Source organism: Sciurus vulgaris, assembly GCF_902686455.1.
Source record: "Sciurus vulgaris genome assembly, chromosome: 12".
Classification (NCBI taxonomy): Eukaryota; Metazoa; Chordata; class Mammalia; order Rodentia; family Sciuridae; genus Sciurus; species Sciurus vulgaris.
This window is the reverse complement of record NC_136473.1, coordinates 83,199,195-83,213,949: the sequence shown is the minus strand read 5'-3', so window position 1 is coordinate 83,213,949 and position 14,755 is coordinate 83,199,195. Positions and strand designations below refer to the sequence as shown.

Here is a 14,755-nt window from a genome sequence, read left to right as displayed (position 1 = left end):
GCTGGCCTTGAACTTGCGGTCCTCCTGCCTCAGCCTCCTGAACCACTGGGATTACAGGTGTGTGCCATGGTGCGCAGCTAGAATTTTATTTTTTATAGTGTAGGAATGCACATAGTTTACAAAGATAATGACCGACTCTGCAAAATAAAATAATTGAGAAGCAAGAGCATAAAAAAATAACGAACTATTAAATTAGTAGCAATGGTTTGACAAGAAAAAGAAAATGGTTCCCCAAAGCCTCACTAAACTTTGTTGAAAGAGCAAAACTACCGTGTTGAGATTGGCAGGCAGTGAAGTTAATATGTGACTGCAGTAAATAATTTGTAGTTCATAGATTGTTATGGTATGCTGCTATTTTTCAGCCTTTGACCCACTGGCTTTTCACAGATTAAATATACTGCAAATAAGTAATAACAATGTCACTGATGGTGCTCGATACAAGAGTGCATTTTATTTGATCAATGAGGCATGAGCTATATTTATTTGGAGCTTTCTTGTTAGGTGGAACTCACACTTGATAGAAGTACTAAAATACTAATAACCATCATTCTAAGAATTGTGCCAAATTGCTAACAGATTCCTTCAAACAGAAGTAGTGACTTTGTTTGTCATAAGAATGGTTAAGTCAGTTCTGCTTTAAAGAAGAAATCGAGGAAGGAAGTAATTGATGCTCATTAATTTTCATATCAGATCACTTTATTATTTACCAAACAGCAGAATATTATGGAAAGTGCTTACCATGGTGTGTGACTCAGAAGAAAAAATGTTAAATTAGATGCTGTAAAAGAAATAGTGGGAAAAAAAAGTAGGTGCTGTGATTTCATATGACGTCATTTGATTTTTTTTCCAACAAAAGAAAGAAGATTGTGTTTCTTTACCTTGCAAATATGCCTTCTTAATTATAAGTAAATCATTTGTGGTACATGCTCATGCTTCCTTAACAGTGGCCTGAAACAATTGAATATTCAATAAATTATCATCCAGATGAAAAACTCTTTATGATCTTCTGCAGTATTCTGGATACCTAGAATTCACAATAAATTTTTAATGTGATACTAATCCTAAGATAAAAAGCTCAAAAACTTAACCTCCAGCAATTGCAGTGTGTCACAAGCTGTCAGAGGTCTCTGGTTTCTGTCTAATTGCCATTGGCCACTATGGACTTGGAGAGAGCTGCTAACTAACTTATTAGGCATGGCCCCAGACTCCACACGCCATTGTAACAGAACGGCCTCTGCACCACTTTTGAAAGGAATTTGCTTTAATTATGTCCCAACTCTGCTTAAATTAAAAGCAATAACTGGTGGTTATTGATGTACACTTTTCAAGTTGAGGTAAAAATAATCTTCCAAGAAGAGCATGTGCCCAACCCTTTTACAACAAAAGAACCAAAATGGATGAGAGGGAGGAAGATATCCTAAGGCAAAATATTCACAATTTAATCCAGAAATGGGGGTTTTGGTGTTTTTTCTCCTCTGAAAACAAAACAAAACAAAACAAAACAAACAAAAAAGAAAGTGTTTGGGTTTCCATAAAGAATCACTCCATAACTGGCATAATAGTAACTAATGCTTCCAGTAGGAAGACTGATGCTTTGTTAGCAATATGAAATATTCCCTATGTGTAACAAAAAAAAAAAAAAAAAAAAATTGTTAAAATTTATTCAGTTATCAAAAGGCTTTATATGTCCCTGTGTATCCAAGATTTTTAAGTAGTGGGGATTGGACCCTAGGGCACTTTATCACTGAGCTATATCCCCAGCCCTTTTTAAATTTTATTTTATTTTTTGTTACTTGGAATTGAAACCAGGGGTGCTTAATCACTTAGCCACATCCTTAACCCTTTTGATTTTATTTTGAGACAGGGTATCACTAAGTTGCTTAGGGCCTAGCTAAGTTTGCTGAGACTGGTCAACTTGTGATCCTCCTGCCTCAGTCTCCTAAATCAGTGGGATTACAGTTCTGCACCACCATGCCCAGCTCATTATCAGTCTTTATACCATTGTTTATACTGTTGTTCAATGCATTTATTAGATTTTTCTTCAATGACAAAAGACACTTAGAGGAAAGGATTCATAAATAGGACATGGATTTTTGTTTTTGTTTTTCCTTGGAATTCTTATGAGCTATTGTAATGAAAACGACCACACAAAAACTATTTCTGGTCCATTTTCAACATTTCTAAATAGCTGGAGATCCTGGATAATGCTAATAATTTGCATGTAATTTATACCCTTCCTTCCTTTTATTTTATTTAATTTTTTGTCCCCCACCCCTACCCCCGACAGCTGTGAGGGCCGATCGAATGCGTGGAGGAAGGAATAAGTTTGGACCAATGTACAAGAGAGACAGGGCCCTGAAGCAACAGAAAAAAGCCCTCATCCGAGCCAATGGACTAAAACTGGAAGCCATGTCTCAGGTGATCCAAGCGATGCCCTCTGACCTGACCATCTCATCTGCCATTCAGAACATCCATTCTGCCTCCAAAGGCCTACCTCTGAACCATGCTGCCTTGCCTCCTACAGACTATGACAGAAGTCCCTTTGTAACATCCCCCATTAGCATGACAATGCCACCTCATGGCAGCCTGCAAGGTTACCAAGCATATGGCCACTTTCCTAGCAGGGCCATCAAGTCCGAGTACCCAGACCCCTACACCAGCTCACCCGAGTCCATCATGGGCTATTCCTACATGGACAGTTACCAGACAAGCTCCCCGGCGAGCATTCCACATCTGATACTGGAACTTTTGAAGTGTGAGCCTGATGAGCCTCAAGTTCAAGCCAAAATCATGACCTATTTGCAGCAAGAACAGGCTAACCGAAGCAAGCACGAAAAGCTGAGCACATTTGGGCTTATGTGCAAAATGGCGGATCAAACCCTCTTCTCCATTGTTGAGTGGGCCAGGAGTAGTATCTTCTTCAGAGAACTTAAGGTAAGCCCTCAGCTCTCACGTCTCAATTATGCCTTCCAAGGGAGCCCTAATTCCATTCCTAATGAATATGTTCTTGGGGCTGAAAGTAATTTTTTTCTTTGTATGATTTAAAATAGTAGCATTTTATAACCATGCTTTAGGACTATTGTAGCTTATCTTTATATAGAGTTCTTATTCTGTGTAGCTCTTAGTTTGGGGGAATGACATTTAACATAAAATATAGGAAACGGCTTTTTTCTATATAGCAGTATGTATTTATTCCCTGTATCTCAGATAGTTTGCGGCTCAAAATTTTAATGTCAAGCAGCGCCTAAATATACTGTTTTTAAAAGTTACCATGTAATGAGCTATATTATAATGGTGTTATCTTGAAGGTTTCATTGAAAGGAAAAACATGCCAACATTTAGATGTGTTTAGAACCTAAAGAATGCAAATGATACCACTAGTTAGTACTATCTAGTAGGTATTTACTACCTGTTTACCTTGACATTAGGTTTGTAAAGGGTTTGTTTTCAGAATAGGTTCCAATAGGATGTTTACTTTCATCAGATGGGGAATGGGCTACTGGTGAGTGTGCTGGTCTACCTGTCTCAGGTTTTAGTTCTCATAATGTGTCTGCTGGTAATTTTAATGGATTGGTACATTGTAAACATAGTACTTGTTTGCATAAGGCTCTGTTTAACTACATAATTATTTTATTTCCTGAAACTAAAGACCGAATTAATGTGACAAAGTTTGGAATCTGAATCAGATGGCTAGGGGTTGCATTTCTGATTTTAATGTGAACCCTGGATTTGATTTCTCAGTATATTCTGTTATAATTTCTTCCTTTTACTGTCATGAGAGATGTGACTGCTAAATACCTGTGGCTTCTGATGACCTGAGGCATTGGAAATTTAAAAATCTCTGGAAGTAGAAAATACAAAGCTGACTTTACTTAAAGAGTTACTATTGAAAGTAGTCTGTGTGGACAGGAGGACTAGGGAATATGGAAGTTATTTGCAAATGGAAAATAATGCTTTTCATAGAATTCTTCTTAAAGGACCATAATTTGCACATGAAAACAAAAAGTTATCTGAATGGATCTAAAAAAGTTAATAAAATACCACCAGCTTGTTGTTAAAGACAATGGCATGTTCAACTCTTTATTTTCACATCCTTTCTTGCTACACTGAAGGATGGCTGAAGGTGGAGATACCAGGCTGCAGAGGCAAGCAGAAAGCTTTGAGTTCTCCCCATCAGATCAGATATTTCTGAGTATGTAGTGTTTGCAACTACTTGTTTAGCAGAGCATTCTTCATTTAAAAAGACAAAAACAATAAAAACAGCTTTCCTGGTGTTTGTATATTCACCACCATGTCCTTAGGGGACCAGATAATAATTCTAGATCCATCTGAAAGGCTCGGTGATGTGAAAATCACGAAAGCAGTCTTTGCTATCAGATGAACTTGATCTGAATTATATCCCCTTTCATAACCGTGTCTTCATAGGCAGGTTGTTTCTGAGCCTTAGGGTTCTCGTCTGTAAAGTTGTGAATGTGATGTCCATGGAATAGTAGAAAACAATAGACCTTATGTTGAGGAGGTTTTGCAAGGGAAAAAAATGAGAATTTATAGGTAAATTCTATTCTGTACTCGGAGTCTGGCATATACTACCTACTGAGTAAAGTGGCGCTTTTTAAAAGTTGTTAATTGTTGTGTGAAAAGTAGAGTTCGTTATGTAACATGGGCTTATTCAGTCAAGAAAACAAGCAGGTGTAGTCTCTTAGTATGACATTGGAAAATAATATTGCCAAGTATTACAGCATAGTATAATTGTTTTATAATTAACAGTCATCAATCAATATAAATTAAGGACTAAAATTTAGTAAGCACTAAGCTGTGTATAAGATGAATAAAAAGTTTGATAAGATAAAATAGTTCCTCTTAGAGTTTGTGATAAGATACTTCCATAATTATTTTTTTAAATAAAGACGGTAAAGATAACATTTCACAAATAACGAGGAAATAAATGAATATTATTTACATGTGAAATGTTATGAACATAACTAGACACAGGTAGAAATTCAAGAATGTTTAGAGTAAACTAGGTGCGGTGCTGCATGCCTGTAATCCCAGCGGCTCCAGAGGCTGAGGCAGGAGGATGGACAGTTCAAAGCCAGCTTCAGGGACTGGGGCTATAACTCAGTTGGTAGAGTGTGTGCTTCACATGCACAAGGCCCTGGAGGCAAACCCCAGCACCACCCAAAAAAAAAAAATAAGCCAGCTTTAGCAAAAGCAAGACACTAAGCGATTCAGTAGCAGTTCAGTGAGACCCTGTCCCTAAATAAAATACAAAATCGGGCTGGGGATGTGGCTCAGTGGTTGAGTGCCCCTGAGTTCAATTCCTGGTACCCACAAAAATAAAGAATGCTGAGAATATATTCCTTTTCTCTAGTTTTTCTCCCTCTGCTGCTAAATTCTGAGAGTCTTTCATATGGCATTAGATTAAATATTTGACTAAAAACATAAATGCCTTTGGGAACGGGTTCTTAAAGAGTTGTCAGTCGTTTTTCCTTCTTTTTAAGTGGTGCTGGGGATTGAACCTAGCGCTCGAGGTCTTCTAAGCAAGCGCTCTACCACCCAGCTATACCCTCTAGCCTGTATTATCAGTTTTGGTTTTATTTTGTTTTTTTCCCGTTACTGGGGATTGAAATTAGGGGTGCTTCACCACTGAGCTACATCCCCAAACCTTTTTATTTATTTTCCCCCCACTTTCTTGGGGGGTGGGTACTGGGGATTGAACTCAGGGGCACCCAACCACTGAGCCACATCCCCAGCCCTATTTTGTATTTTAATTAGAGACAGGGTCTCACTGAGTTGCTTAGCACCTCACTTTTGCTGAGGCTGGCTTTGAACTCACCATCCTCCTGCCTCAGCCTCCCAAGTGGCTGGGATTACAGGTGTGTGCCACCACGCCTGGCCCCCCACATTGTTTATTTGTGCTTTATAGTTGTACGTGCTGTTGGGATCATATTATACACACACACAATACACAACTTTTTATTTTTTATTTTGAGACAGGGTTTTCCCAAGTTGATTAGGGCCTCACTAACTTGCTGAGGCAGGTCTCACACTTGTGATCCTCCTGCCTCAGCCTCCTGAGTGGTTGGGATCACACCACTCCTGCCTCATTGTCGGTCCTCATAGAGTTGTTCAAAGTAGTTATCAGTCTTTCATGGGACTATGTGTTGAAAAAGAAGACGATACTTGGCAGGGATCATTTCTATAGTTCGTTACTAGAAAAGATTCTCTGATCTCATAGAGTACTGGAAACCACCAGGAGGAAATGAAACATTCTCTCCTGGGTGTGAAGCTGGCTCTTGGTGTTGCTTTGCTGTAACTGCCTTTTGTCATTGGAAGAGTGAGGGGGAGAGAACACCGAGTGAAAAAAGAAAAGCAAAGGAAAAAGAAATCACAGATAGTAGGAGGCATCTACATGGGGTGGAGCCGACCACAGGGCAGAGTCGATCTCGAAACCAATTCACCACTGCCTTGGCTTATATGGAACAGGAATCGCTCCGTGTAACTATTTTGCAGAGAACAAAAAGTGGAATCCAGAGTAATTTAGGGATGGATTAAGGAGAGCGTTGTGAGGCAGACATTCCCATCAGAAGCCTTTCTTTTCCTTTCATTTGTCAATTTACTTTGTCAGTCCTTTGATGCCAGAATTGAGACATCTCCAGGGCTGTGGCTCCTACATTTTCTGTGATTTGCAATGGGAAGTATATTTTACACTGGAACATGGTGTACTGAACACATCTCTTCATGTGCACCACAGACACACCACAAAACCACAATTTGGTAGATAATATGTGACCTACATGTCACGTCCTCCAATATTTTTTTGTCTATTCTGCTTTTGTGTGATTTATTCACTTTGGGGAAAAAAAAAAAAAAAAAAAAAACTTTTGTGGTCATGACCTACTTAATTCATTTCATGACCCACTAATGAGGCATGACCTGCCATTCATGAAACATTGCTCCTTGGGCCATCCCTTGGATGTCATCTACCTGCCACCACGTAACAACTCCCTTCCCTCCTGGCATAGCCTGTAATTCATCCCTGAACCCTGCAGTCCAAGTCCCCACCCTAGCACTTTGCAAACTGGTGGTTTTAAAGAATTGTTTAGAAAGATGAAGTCTCTCCTTTTTCCTTGTTGACTTCACAGCAAGTGGCCCATCGAGTAACATACTTACAGGGCAGATGGCTTAGACCTCTACAACCCCATGATGGAAAGCCAGAAAATAACAAGATAATAAGGCAATTTTGTAAATGCCCCCTTGCCCACTTTCATGGGACAGTGTGTACCCCCTACCTTGTAAAAAGGAGAGAGTACAGATTTCATTTTAACTAGTTAAGGGAACAGAAGGGCCAAAGGAAATTGGTGGGTCTTTTTGTTTTTCTACATATCTACCTACCAGGTGCAAAAAGGTTATTCTGATTTCCATTTAAAATACTGAAATGAGAAACAGGAAACTAGAGCTCCCAAATCCTCAGCTTGGGAAGTAACATGCAGCAGAAATGTAGACAACAAATAATGGGACGGTGTGTAGCGCAGTGGCAGGGCACTGGCCTGGCATATGCATGGACCCGGGTTCAGTCCCTGGCACCACAGAAATAACGAAATAATGATGATAATATAAACAGTGTGCTCATCGAAACTCTGGAATCTCTGATCAGGAAGATGGAAGGTGGAGAGGGCTGGAGGACATACATAAGGGAGCATTTCATTCTTTATTTCTGTTTTATTTTTTGGTACTGAGGATTGAACTCAGGGCACTCTGCCACTGAGCCACAACCCCCAAGCCCTTTGATTTTTATTTCAAGACAGGGTCTTGCTAAGTTACCCAGGTGGGCCTCAAACTTGGCCATCCTCCCACCTCAGCCTCCTGAGTTGTTGGATTGCAGGCCGTGTTTTGATTTCTAAACACCTGTAAGAGACAGTTGTGGTCTCTAATCCAAAGTACTGGCATGTGGAAGGTGAAATGAATACTCTGGAACTTGTCACTCCTGAATTAGTAACGTGTATTAGAAAATTCTCATTGTCTAAAGATCATGTTTTTTTTTCAGAGCTAGGAAAGATGGCAGAAATTCTGTGACCCTACCTCTTATTTTTGCATATGAAGAAACCCTGGCAGAGGAAGGGAGTGTGACTTGTCCAGATTCCACAGCTACTGAAGGGTGGGTCTGAGCCTGGAAAGTTCAGGTTCAAAGGCGCCTCCCCCGAGCTCACTGCAGCCTTCACCAGGGAAGCTAGAGCACCTCTCTAGTTATCCCAAGTCCATCACTACCACCTAATTACCACATCACTAATAATCAGGGGGACAGATTTTCCCCGACCCAGGCAGCCCCCCCCCCCCCCCCCCCCCCCCCCGGGAGTAAATGAGTCACTTTAGAAAGCCTCACTCTTTCTTGCAGGCCACTGGGGTATCGTTCAGCACGGTGGAGCCACCAGCTAGCACTTCTGGGCCTCCAGGGCTTTGCCAAACATCCCCTAGTGCCTCACCCTCTGCGCAGAGTCTGCTCTGGGGAAGAATCTGGTGCAGCCACAACATGGGCTGGGCTCAGCCAAACGCGATTCTTTCCTGCGTCCTACCTGGTGCGAGACACATTCAGCGTGGGTTCCTTGGTTGTCTGTGAAGGAAAGTAGGTAGAAAGAGGACAGGATTGTAAGCAGGTCACAGGTGAGCCAGGAAGGTCAAATTTTTTGAAACAATATAGTAAATGCGCCTTCTAAACTTTAAACCAACTCTGTCTCAAAATGGCCTATCCTCTTGACTTTTCCCTCATGTTTTTAGAAACTAATAGCAAATTCCAGACATTTCCATTCTGCTGAACGAGTTGTCTCTGTGTGGGAAAAACACTGCACTTCTATTTCCCGTTATTTTGCCCTCACCTGTGACTGGCATATCTCATCAACATGGAGCAGTGAGGAAATAATTCCCACTTTGTTAAGCAACTAATGAATCTGGAGAATCTATTTGATCTTCTAATGAGACCAGATGTCTTTGGAGAATTGTGGGAATGGATACATAAGAACTTCCCCTCCATGAATGATTCTGATACATGTAGGAATAAAAGAAAAACCCTAAACTAATCCTGACTGAAACTCATAACTAGCGTTTCTGTGGAAAAGAGGTTTCAGAGACTCAGGGAATTTGTGTCAAAGGAATTCAGCCGTGCCAAAGCCCGTTTTTAAGTGTGGTTTTCTCTAAAGCGAGGCAGCAGGGGGAAGGGCAAACCTTCCTTTCTCTCTGGTTCATTACAGAAGCTTTCTGAGCACAGTTTTATTTTATTTATTTAGGTACTGGGAATTGAACCCAGGGGTGCCTAACCACATTTTTTACTTTTTATTTGGAGACAGGGTTTCCCTAAGTTGCTGAGCTTCTCTTTAAACTGGCCTCAAACTTGCAATCTTCCTGCCTTATCTTCCTGCCGAGATGCTGGAACTACAGGTGTACACCACTATGCCCAGCAAATTTTACTTATTTTTAACATTCTAGTTCCCTTTCCCCAAACCATAGTTCATCGCTCCCAACATACAGGTCTATGATCTGAGACTTAATTAGATCTGTGTCAATTTTAAGCTATTTTCTTTCCTTTTTTAAAATTGGTACTAGGGATTGAACCCAGGGCCTCTCACATGGTAAGCAAGTGCTATACCAGTGAGCTACATCCTCAGCCCTTTCTATTTTATTTGAGGCAGGGACTTGATAAGTTGCCCAGGCTGACCTCCTTTCTCAGCTTCTGAAGTTGCTGGGATTACAGACATGTACCCCCAGCTAAGCTACGCCCCCAGTCCTTTTTATTTTTTTATTTTGAGACAGGGTCTCACTACCTTGCTAAGCCTGACCTCAAATTTGTGATCCTCCTGCCTTAGCCTCTAAAGAAGCTGGGGTTACAGCTTGGCCATTCCTAGCTCTAACCTTTCTTTTCTATGGAAGAGGGAAAGGAGAGGCTGCAAATGGGAGTCAGGAATCGTAAGTCCAATCCAACCTCAGCATTCCTCCTTACCATACTGGCTTCCAGAACAATCATCAGCTACCTTACTTACCTTCCATTTCACTTCTCTGTTCTGTTTTGTTTTTGTGATGTTGGGGATGGAATCCAGGGCCTCTTCTGTGCTAGACAAACCCTCTAACATTGAACTACATCCCCAACATCTGGCTGGAGATGGATAAGAAGGAAACAAACTTTAAACCATTTATGGTCAGTTGTTCTACTCATAAAGAGATCCTAGAGTAAAACATGCCTGTGCTACCTGGCGTTACAAGGAAATGAGGAAACCGTTCTTCTTCCACTAGCAGCATGAACATGGACTTTTTCTTTTGTCTTTGAGAATTTGGAAAGAACCTTAGTATCAGCAGGTTTGTCTTGATGGTCTTTCTGTTCTCTTCAGGTGGTAAACAGCTGCTTCTGTAATTTTGTTTTTCCAGGCAGATCTGAATACAGAAGCCTGTATTGTTGCTGATGGTGTTGAGAACTGATATTATTCTAGCCTTATTTGCTAACGTATATATTTCTGCACTTGTGTCTATTACTGACCGGAAAACCCGTTATCCCTGGGCGAATCAGCTCTCCTCAGTCAATACCTGTCTGTGCTATGGTTAATTAGCTGATGGGCAGCTGACCAGGACCATGTGGTTTCTTACCTTCCGTGTTCTTCACAGGGACGTTTTGAAAATACACCAGTACTCAGAAGTATCCATGTGCTAATTCTTTTTATTAAACCGTAGTTTACCTTCTCTAAAATGTACAAATACAGAACCATTCGGTTACCCCACAAAATTCTCCTAAAGCCTCTTTGTAGTAAATTTCTCCCTCCACCCCAGCCCATCAACCCTCATCTGTTTTTGTCTAAATATTTTTGTCCAGCGTTATTTATTTTTGGTACTGGGGATTGAGCCCAGGGGTACTTTACCAATGAGCTACATCCCCAGCCCTTATTATTTTTTATTTTGAGACAGGAGTTCACTAAGTTGTTGAGGCTGGCCTCAAATTTGCCATCCTCCAGTCTCAGTCTCCCAAATTGTCCCTGGGATTATAGGTGTGGCTACCATGCCCAGCTTTTGCTTGCTTTTAAAAAAGAATTGAATTGCTTTATTCATCAAGTATACATTTGCAAATGTAGAGTCTACACTGCCTAGCTTCCTGAAGCTTAGTTGCAGCTCAGGAGAGCCGCAGGTCATATCCAGGTGAACACATCCTCTGGGACCTTTGATAAGAATGGTCATGGGGAAAATTGGAGCTTCACACTGGGTTTGCTTGTTCACACACCCAATAAGCTTCCTCTTCCTATTAATCTATTTGTTATCTAGTAGAATTATAGGGGCAGCATCAGAATAGCCAGCCAAACCTGAGAATTCCAAGTTTAACTAGATAGCCATTGTTAAGTGTCTGAATATGAATGAGAGTAGGAAAAAAAAAATCAGCATTTGCCTTGATATGCTCAAGGTCAGATGATGAAGAGAAGTGACTGTTTTTATTCTTTTCCTCTTTTTTTGGCACTGGGGATTGAATGCAGGGACATTCTACCCCTGATATTCTACCACATCCCCAAACCTATTCATTTTTTATTTTGAGACAGGGTCTCATTAATATGCCGAGGATCTTGCTAAGTTACCCAGACTGGCCTTGAACTTGAGATCCTCCTGCCTCAACCTCCCAAGTTGCTGGGATTTCAGGCATGTGCCACCATGTCCAGTGAGAAGTAACTTTTATAGGGTGTCATGAAGTGCCTGTCCTGGGGCTGGGGGTTTTCAGGCCATTTTCTGGTTTGGCTCTTAGGAGAGCCTGTGAGGTCTACAGTCTCCTTTTGGTCACAGAGTGAAAGTAAAAGTTCTGGACTTTTCATTCTCACATTTGTGTTCTTTCTAAGCGACACAACCATCTGTTCCTGTGCTTCTTAGGATTGTACAGGCCAAGCAATTGATTAGGAAAAGTTTGCTGCCTCAGTTTTTACCTAATCCATCCTTTTAGTCAAGTAATTTGTTAAGACCAGTAAAATTGACGAAGGCAATTAGGTCAGTTTGGAGCTGTGGGAAGAGGATGAGAGGGAAAAAGGAACAAAGGCGGGTGGACCCTTAGCCAGCTACCCTTAAGGTTGGTGTTACACTAACAGCTGGGGTTCAGAGAAAATTTAAGGTCAGCAGAAAATGCTTGCATTTTTCCTAGGCCAGAGTTTGAACAATAGATGACAGAACTAATGAGCTAGGAAGCAGGCAATTGATAGCTGTTTACCTCTGCCATCTACTTTAATGCTACAGACACAGTAGGCATATTGTGCCCCATCTTGCAGATGAAGATACTGAGGCATTTACTAACCTGACCATGTTACATAGCTAATGCGTGATAATTCTATTATTATAACAAAAAAATTGCACATGGAAACCCTTTGTAAACTGAGAGATACTTCATAATTGTTACCATTACCAATATGCTCATACTGATACCAGTAGGTCTTAACCAATTACTTTTCACTGTAGATAGCATTTTTGTTCATAAGTTGACTCAAGGGTGTGTAATTCATTATTATCAAATTTTTAATTAGGGGAGGACCATGTAGGAAACTGAGAATAGAACAATTCAGTAATCCCCAAGAATCAAGAGAGGTATTTGCCATTGTCTGCAGAGGTCTATTCTAGAGCTCCAAGCCCTACTTTATCAAACTGGGATCTACCTGGGTGGCATGGAATGAGGCAGTTAGTATGCAGTATCAGAACATCCTCCCCAGCTGGAGAATACCTGGGTGGGTCTTCCCCAGCCCTCCAATCTTTTCCAACTGAATAATCAATAGAAACAGTTTTGTCAGTTTGGCCTAGAAGTAGTTCCTTGCCTGTTTGCTGAGAATAATTAATGCTCTGTACACTTTAATACTTGCTTTGCCCAGCAGGGCACACAAATTGCTCACAGATCTCTGGAAAGCCTGCCAATGATCATTCCTCAGTGTGGGACAGGTAGCGTTCTCTGAGTCTGTACCCCTGGGTCCCTGTTTGCTCACAGGTATCCACTATTACACAAAGTCAGGTAATGGGTTAAAAAAAACAAACAGATAACATGACTCATGTGTGACACCCCCTAACACTGTTGAAGGACTTTGCCCTCTGAACTGGAGGGAAAATAGATCATTTTATTTTCCAGGATAAGTAAAGAATGACTTTGCTCTGACTTACTCTTCTTCAGCTTGGGAAGTAGATCATAGAACTCTTTCAGAGTTCAACATCCATTTGCAGAATGGCTGCATGGAAATTGGGCATTTAAACTATTTTTCACACTAAAGACCTTAATCTCTAACCCAAGAATACCACCCACAGTCAAGAACAATGACAGACACTACATCACCTCTTGCGGCATCCGGGTGTTCTTCGTTCCGTGCCTGTACTGAAACCTGATTTGCTCTGCAACCTGTGCCTGGCTCAGCTCAAGCAACCAGTGGAATGGGGGCCCTGCCGGCTCCTCTGTAGGCTTTCTAACCTCCACCATTTGCTTTATTTTCTCCACTCTTCCTCCTGTCCTTTGCATATAGCAAAGGACAGATTCCCTCTTTTTTTTTTTTTACTCAGCTTGCTTTTTTCATTCTCTTTCCTGGGCCTCAGGATCCAGGCAGAAGGTTAACCTTTAGGCATTAGCCTTGCAGAGCAGTACGGTCCAGGGTCCAGGTGGTTGCTAACCCCTGTCCTTGACTGCATCTGCATTTATCCTTCAGGTAGACTGTGCTTGTAGAAGGAGGGCAGCTCCTGAACTCTGGTTCTGAGAATGGGTAGAGAAGACAAGAGAAACAGTTGAGCTCAGAGGATGGGCTGTATTGAGCCGGGCTGGGTGGTGCATGCCCAGTCCCAGCAGGAGGGTTGCAAATTTGAGGACAGCCTCAGCAATTTCTTAAAACCCTGTCTCAAAAAATTTAAAAAGTCAATAAAAAGATCTGGGGATGTAGCTCAGTGGGTTCCATCCCCAGTACCAAGAGCAAACAAACAAAAACCCAAGATGGGGTGTGTTTAATGATAATGGATAGAGCTTCTTTCCAATCCTTCCCTGGTGACCATGACTCTCACACAGTGGCAATTTCCTTTGAGGGTAGCAGGTCAGCTTTGATGTGCAGGGGCAAAAGAGAACACTGAGGCTTCAGGCTTATGCAGGTGAGTGTGGGTAAGACCCATGTAACTCCCATACAGGGGAACTTTAAAACTCCTCTCTAGTTTTCAAAGAGTTGTGAGGGTTTCTGTGCAAAACAAGACAGCTCTCATTTAGTCTCTCGTCCACATTTCAGGTCAGTCCCACAAATAGTCACCCATGCATTCCTCCCTTGAACTTCTTTCTTCCTGGAAATATTTTCAGATGCCAGGCTTTTGAACTACCTGAGCCAATTCTATGAATTCCTCATATAAATTTTGAGGAGAAAAAAAAATTAGAAGTCTCAGCTACACAGAACCACTGAGCATGATGCTGTTCATTTCTCTCAGAAAACTAAAAGAAAGCCACATTATCTCCAATATTTAAAAACATCACTCAGATTACACAACATTCAGGATTAAATTTACAACCAACTTAATCCGACTTCTAATGCTGTGAGAATGCTTTTTCTTACATGACAGATGGAATAATTGACCAAAAGGTCTAAAGTCTGTTCCGCTATTGTGCAAGGCCGAATGTCACTCCAGACTGGTGCTTTTAAAGCCCTGGCCTCGGTCTTCCACTGTGGAGCAGGGTTGTAACTGGCCTTTCATCAGTGGTTCAGAAGTGTGGGTTTTAAAGTCTCCATCAGGATCGCCTCCTAAGAAT

At 41.3% G+C, this 14,755-nt stretch overlaps 1 protein-coding gene across 5 annotated transcripts in view; it reads left to right on the top strand.

Annotated features, from left to right (window-relative positions):
- The window catches only part of NR5A2 (nuclear receptor subfamily 5 group A member 2), a 134,651-nt gene that overhangs the window by 18,414 nt on the left and 101,482 nt on the right, over positions 1–14,755 (top strand). For all 5 annotated transcript variants that reach the window (XM_079106046.1, XM_079106043.1, XM_079106045.1 and 2 more), the window contains one exon: positions 2,288–2,934. In XM_079106046.1, the coding sequence (XP_078962172.1) occupies positions 2,288–2,934 (647 nt within the window). The remainder of the gene's footprint in view (positions 1–2,287; positions 2,935–14,755) is intronic.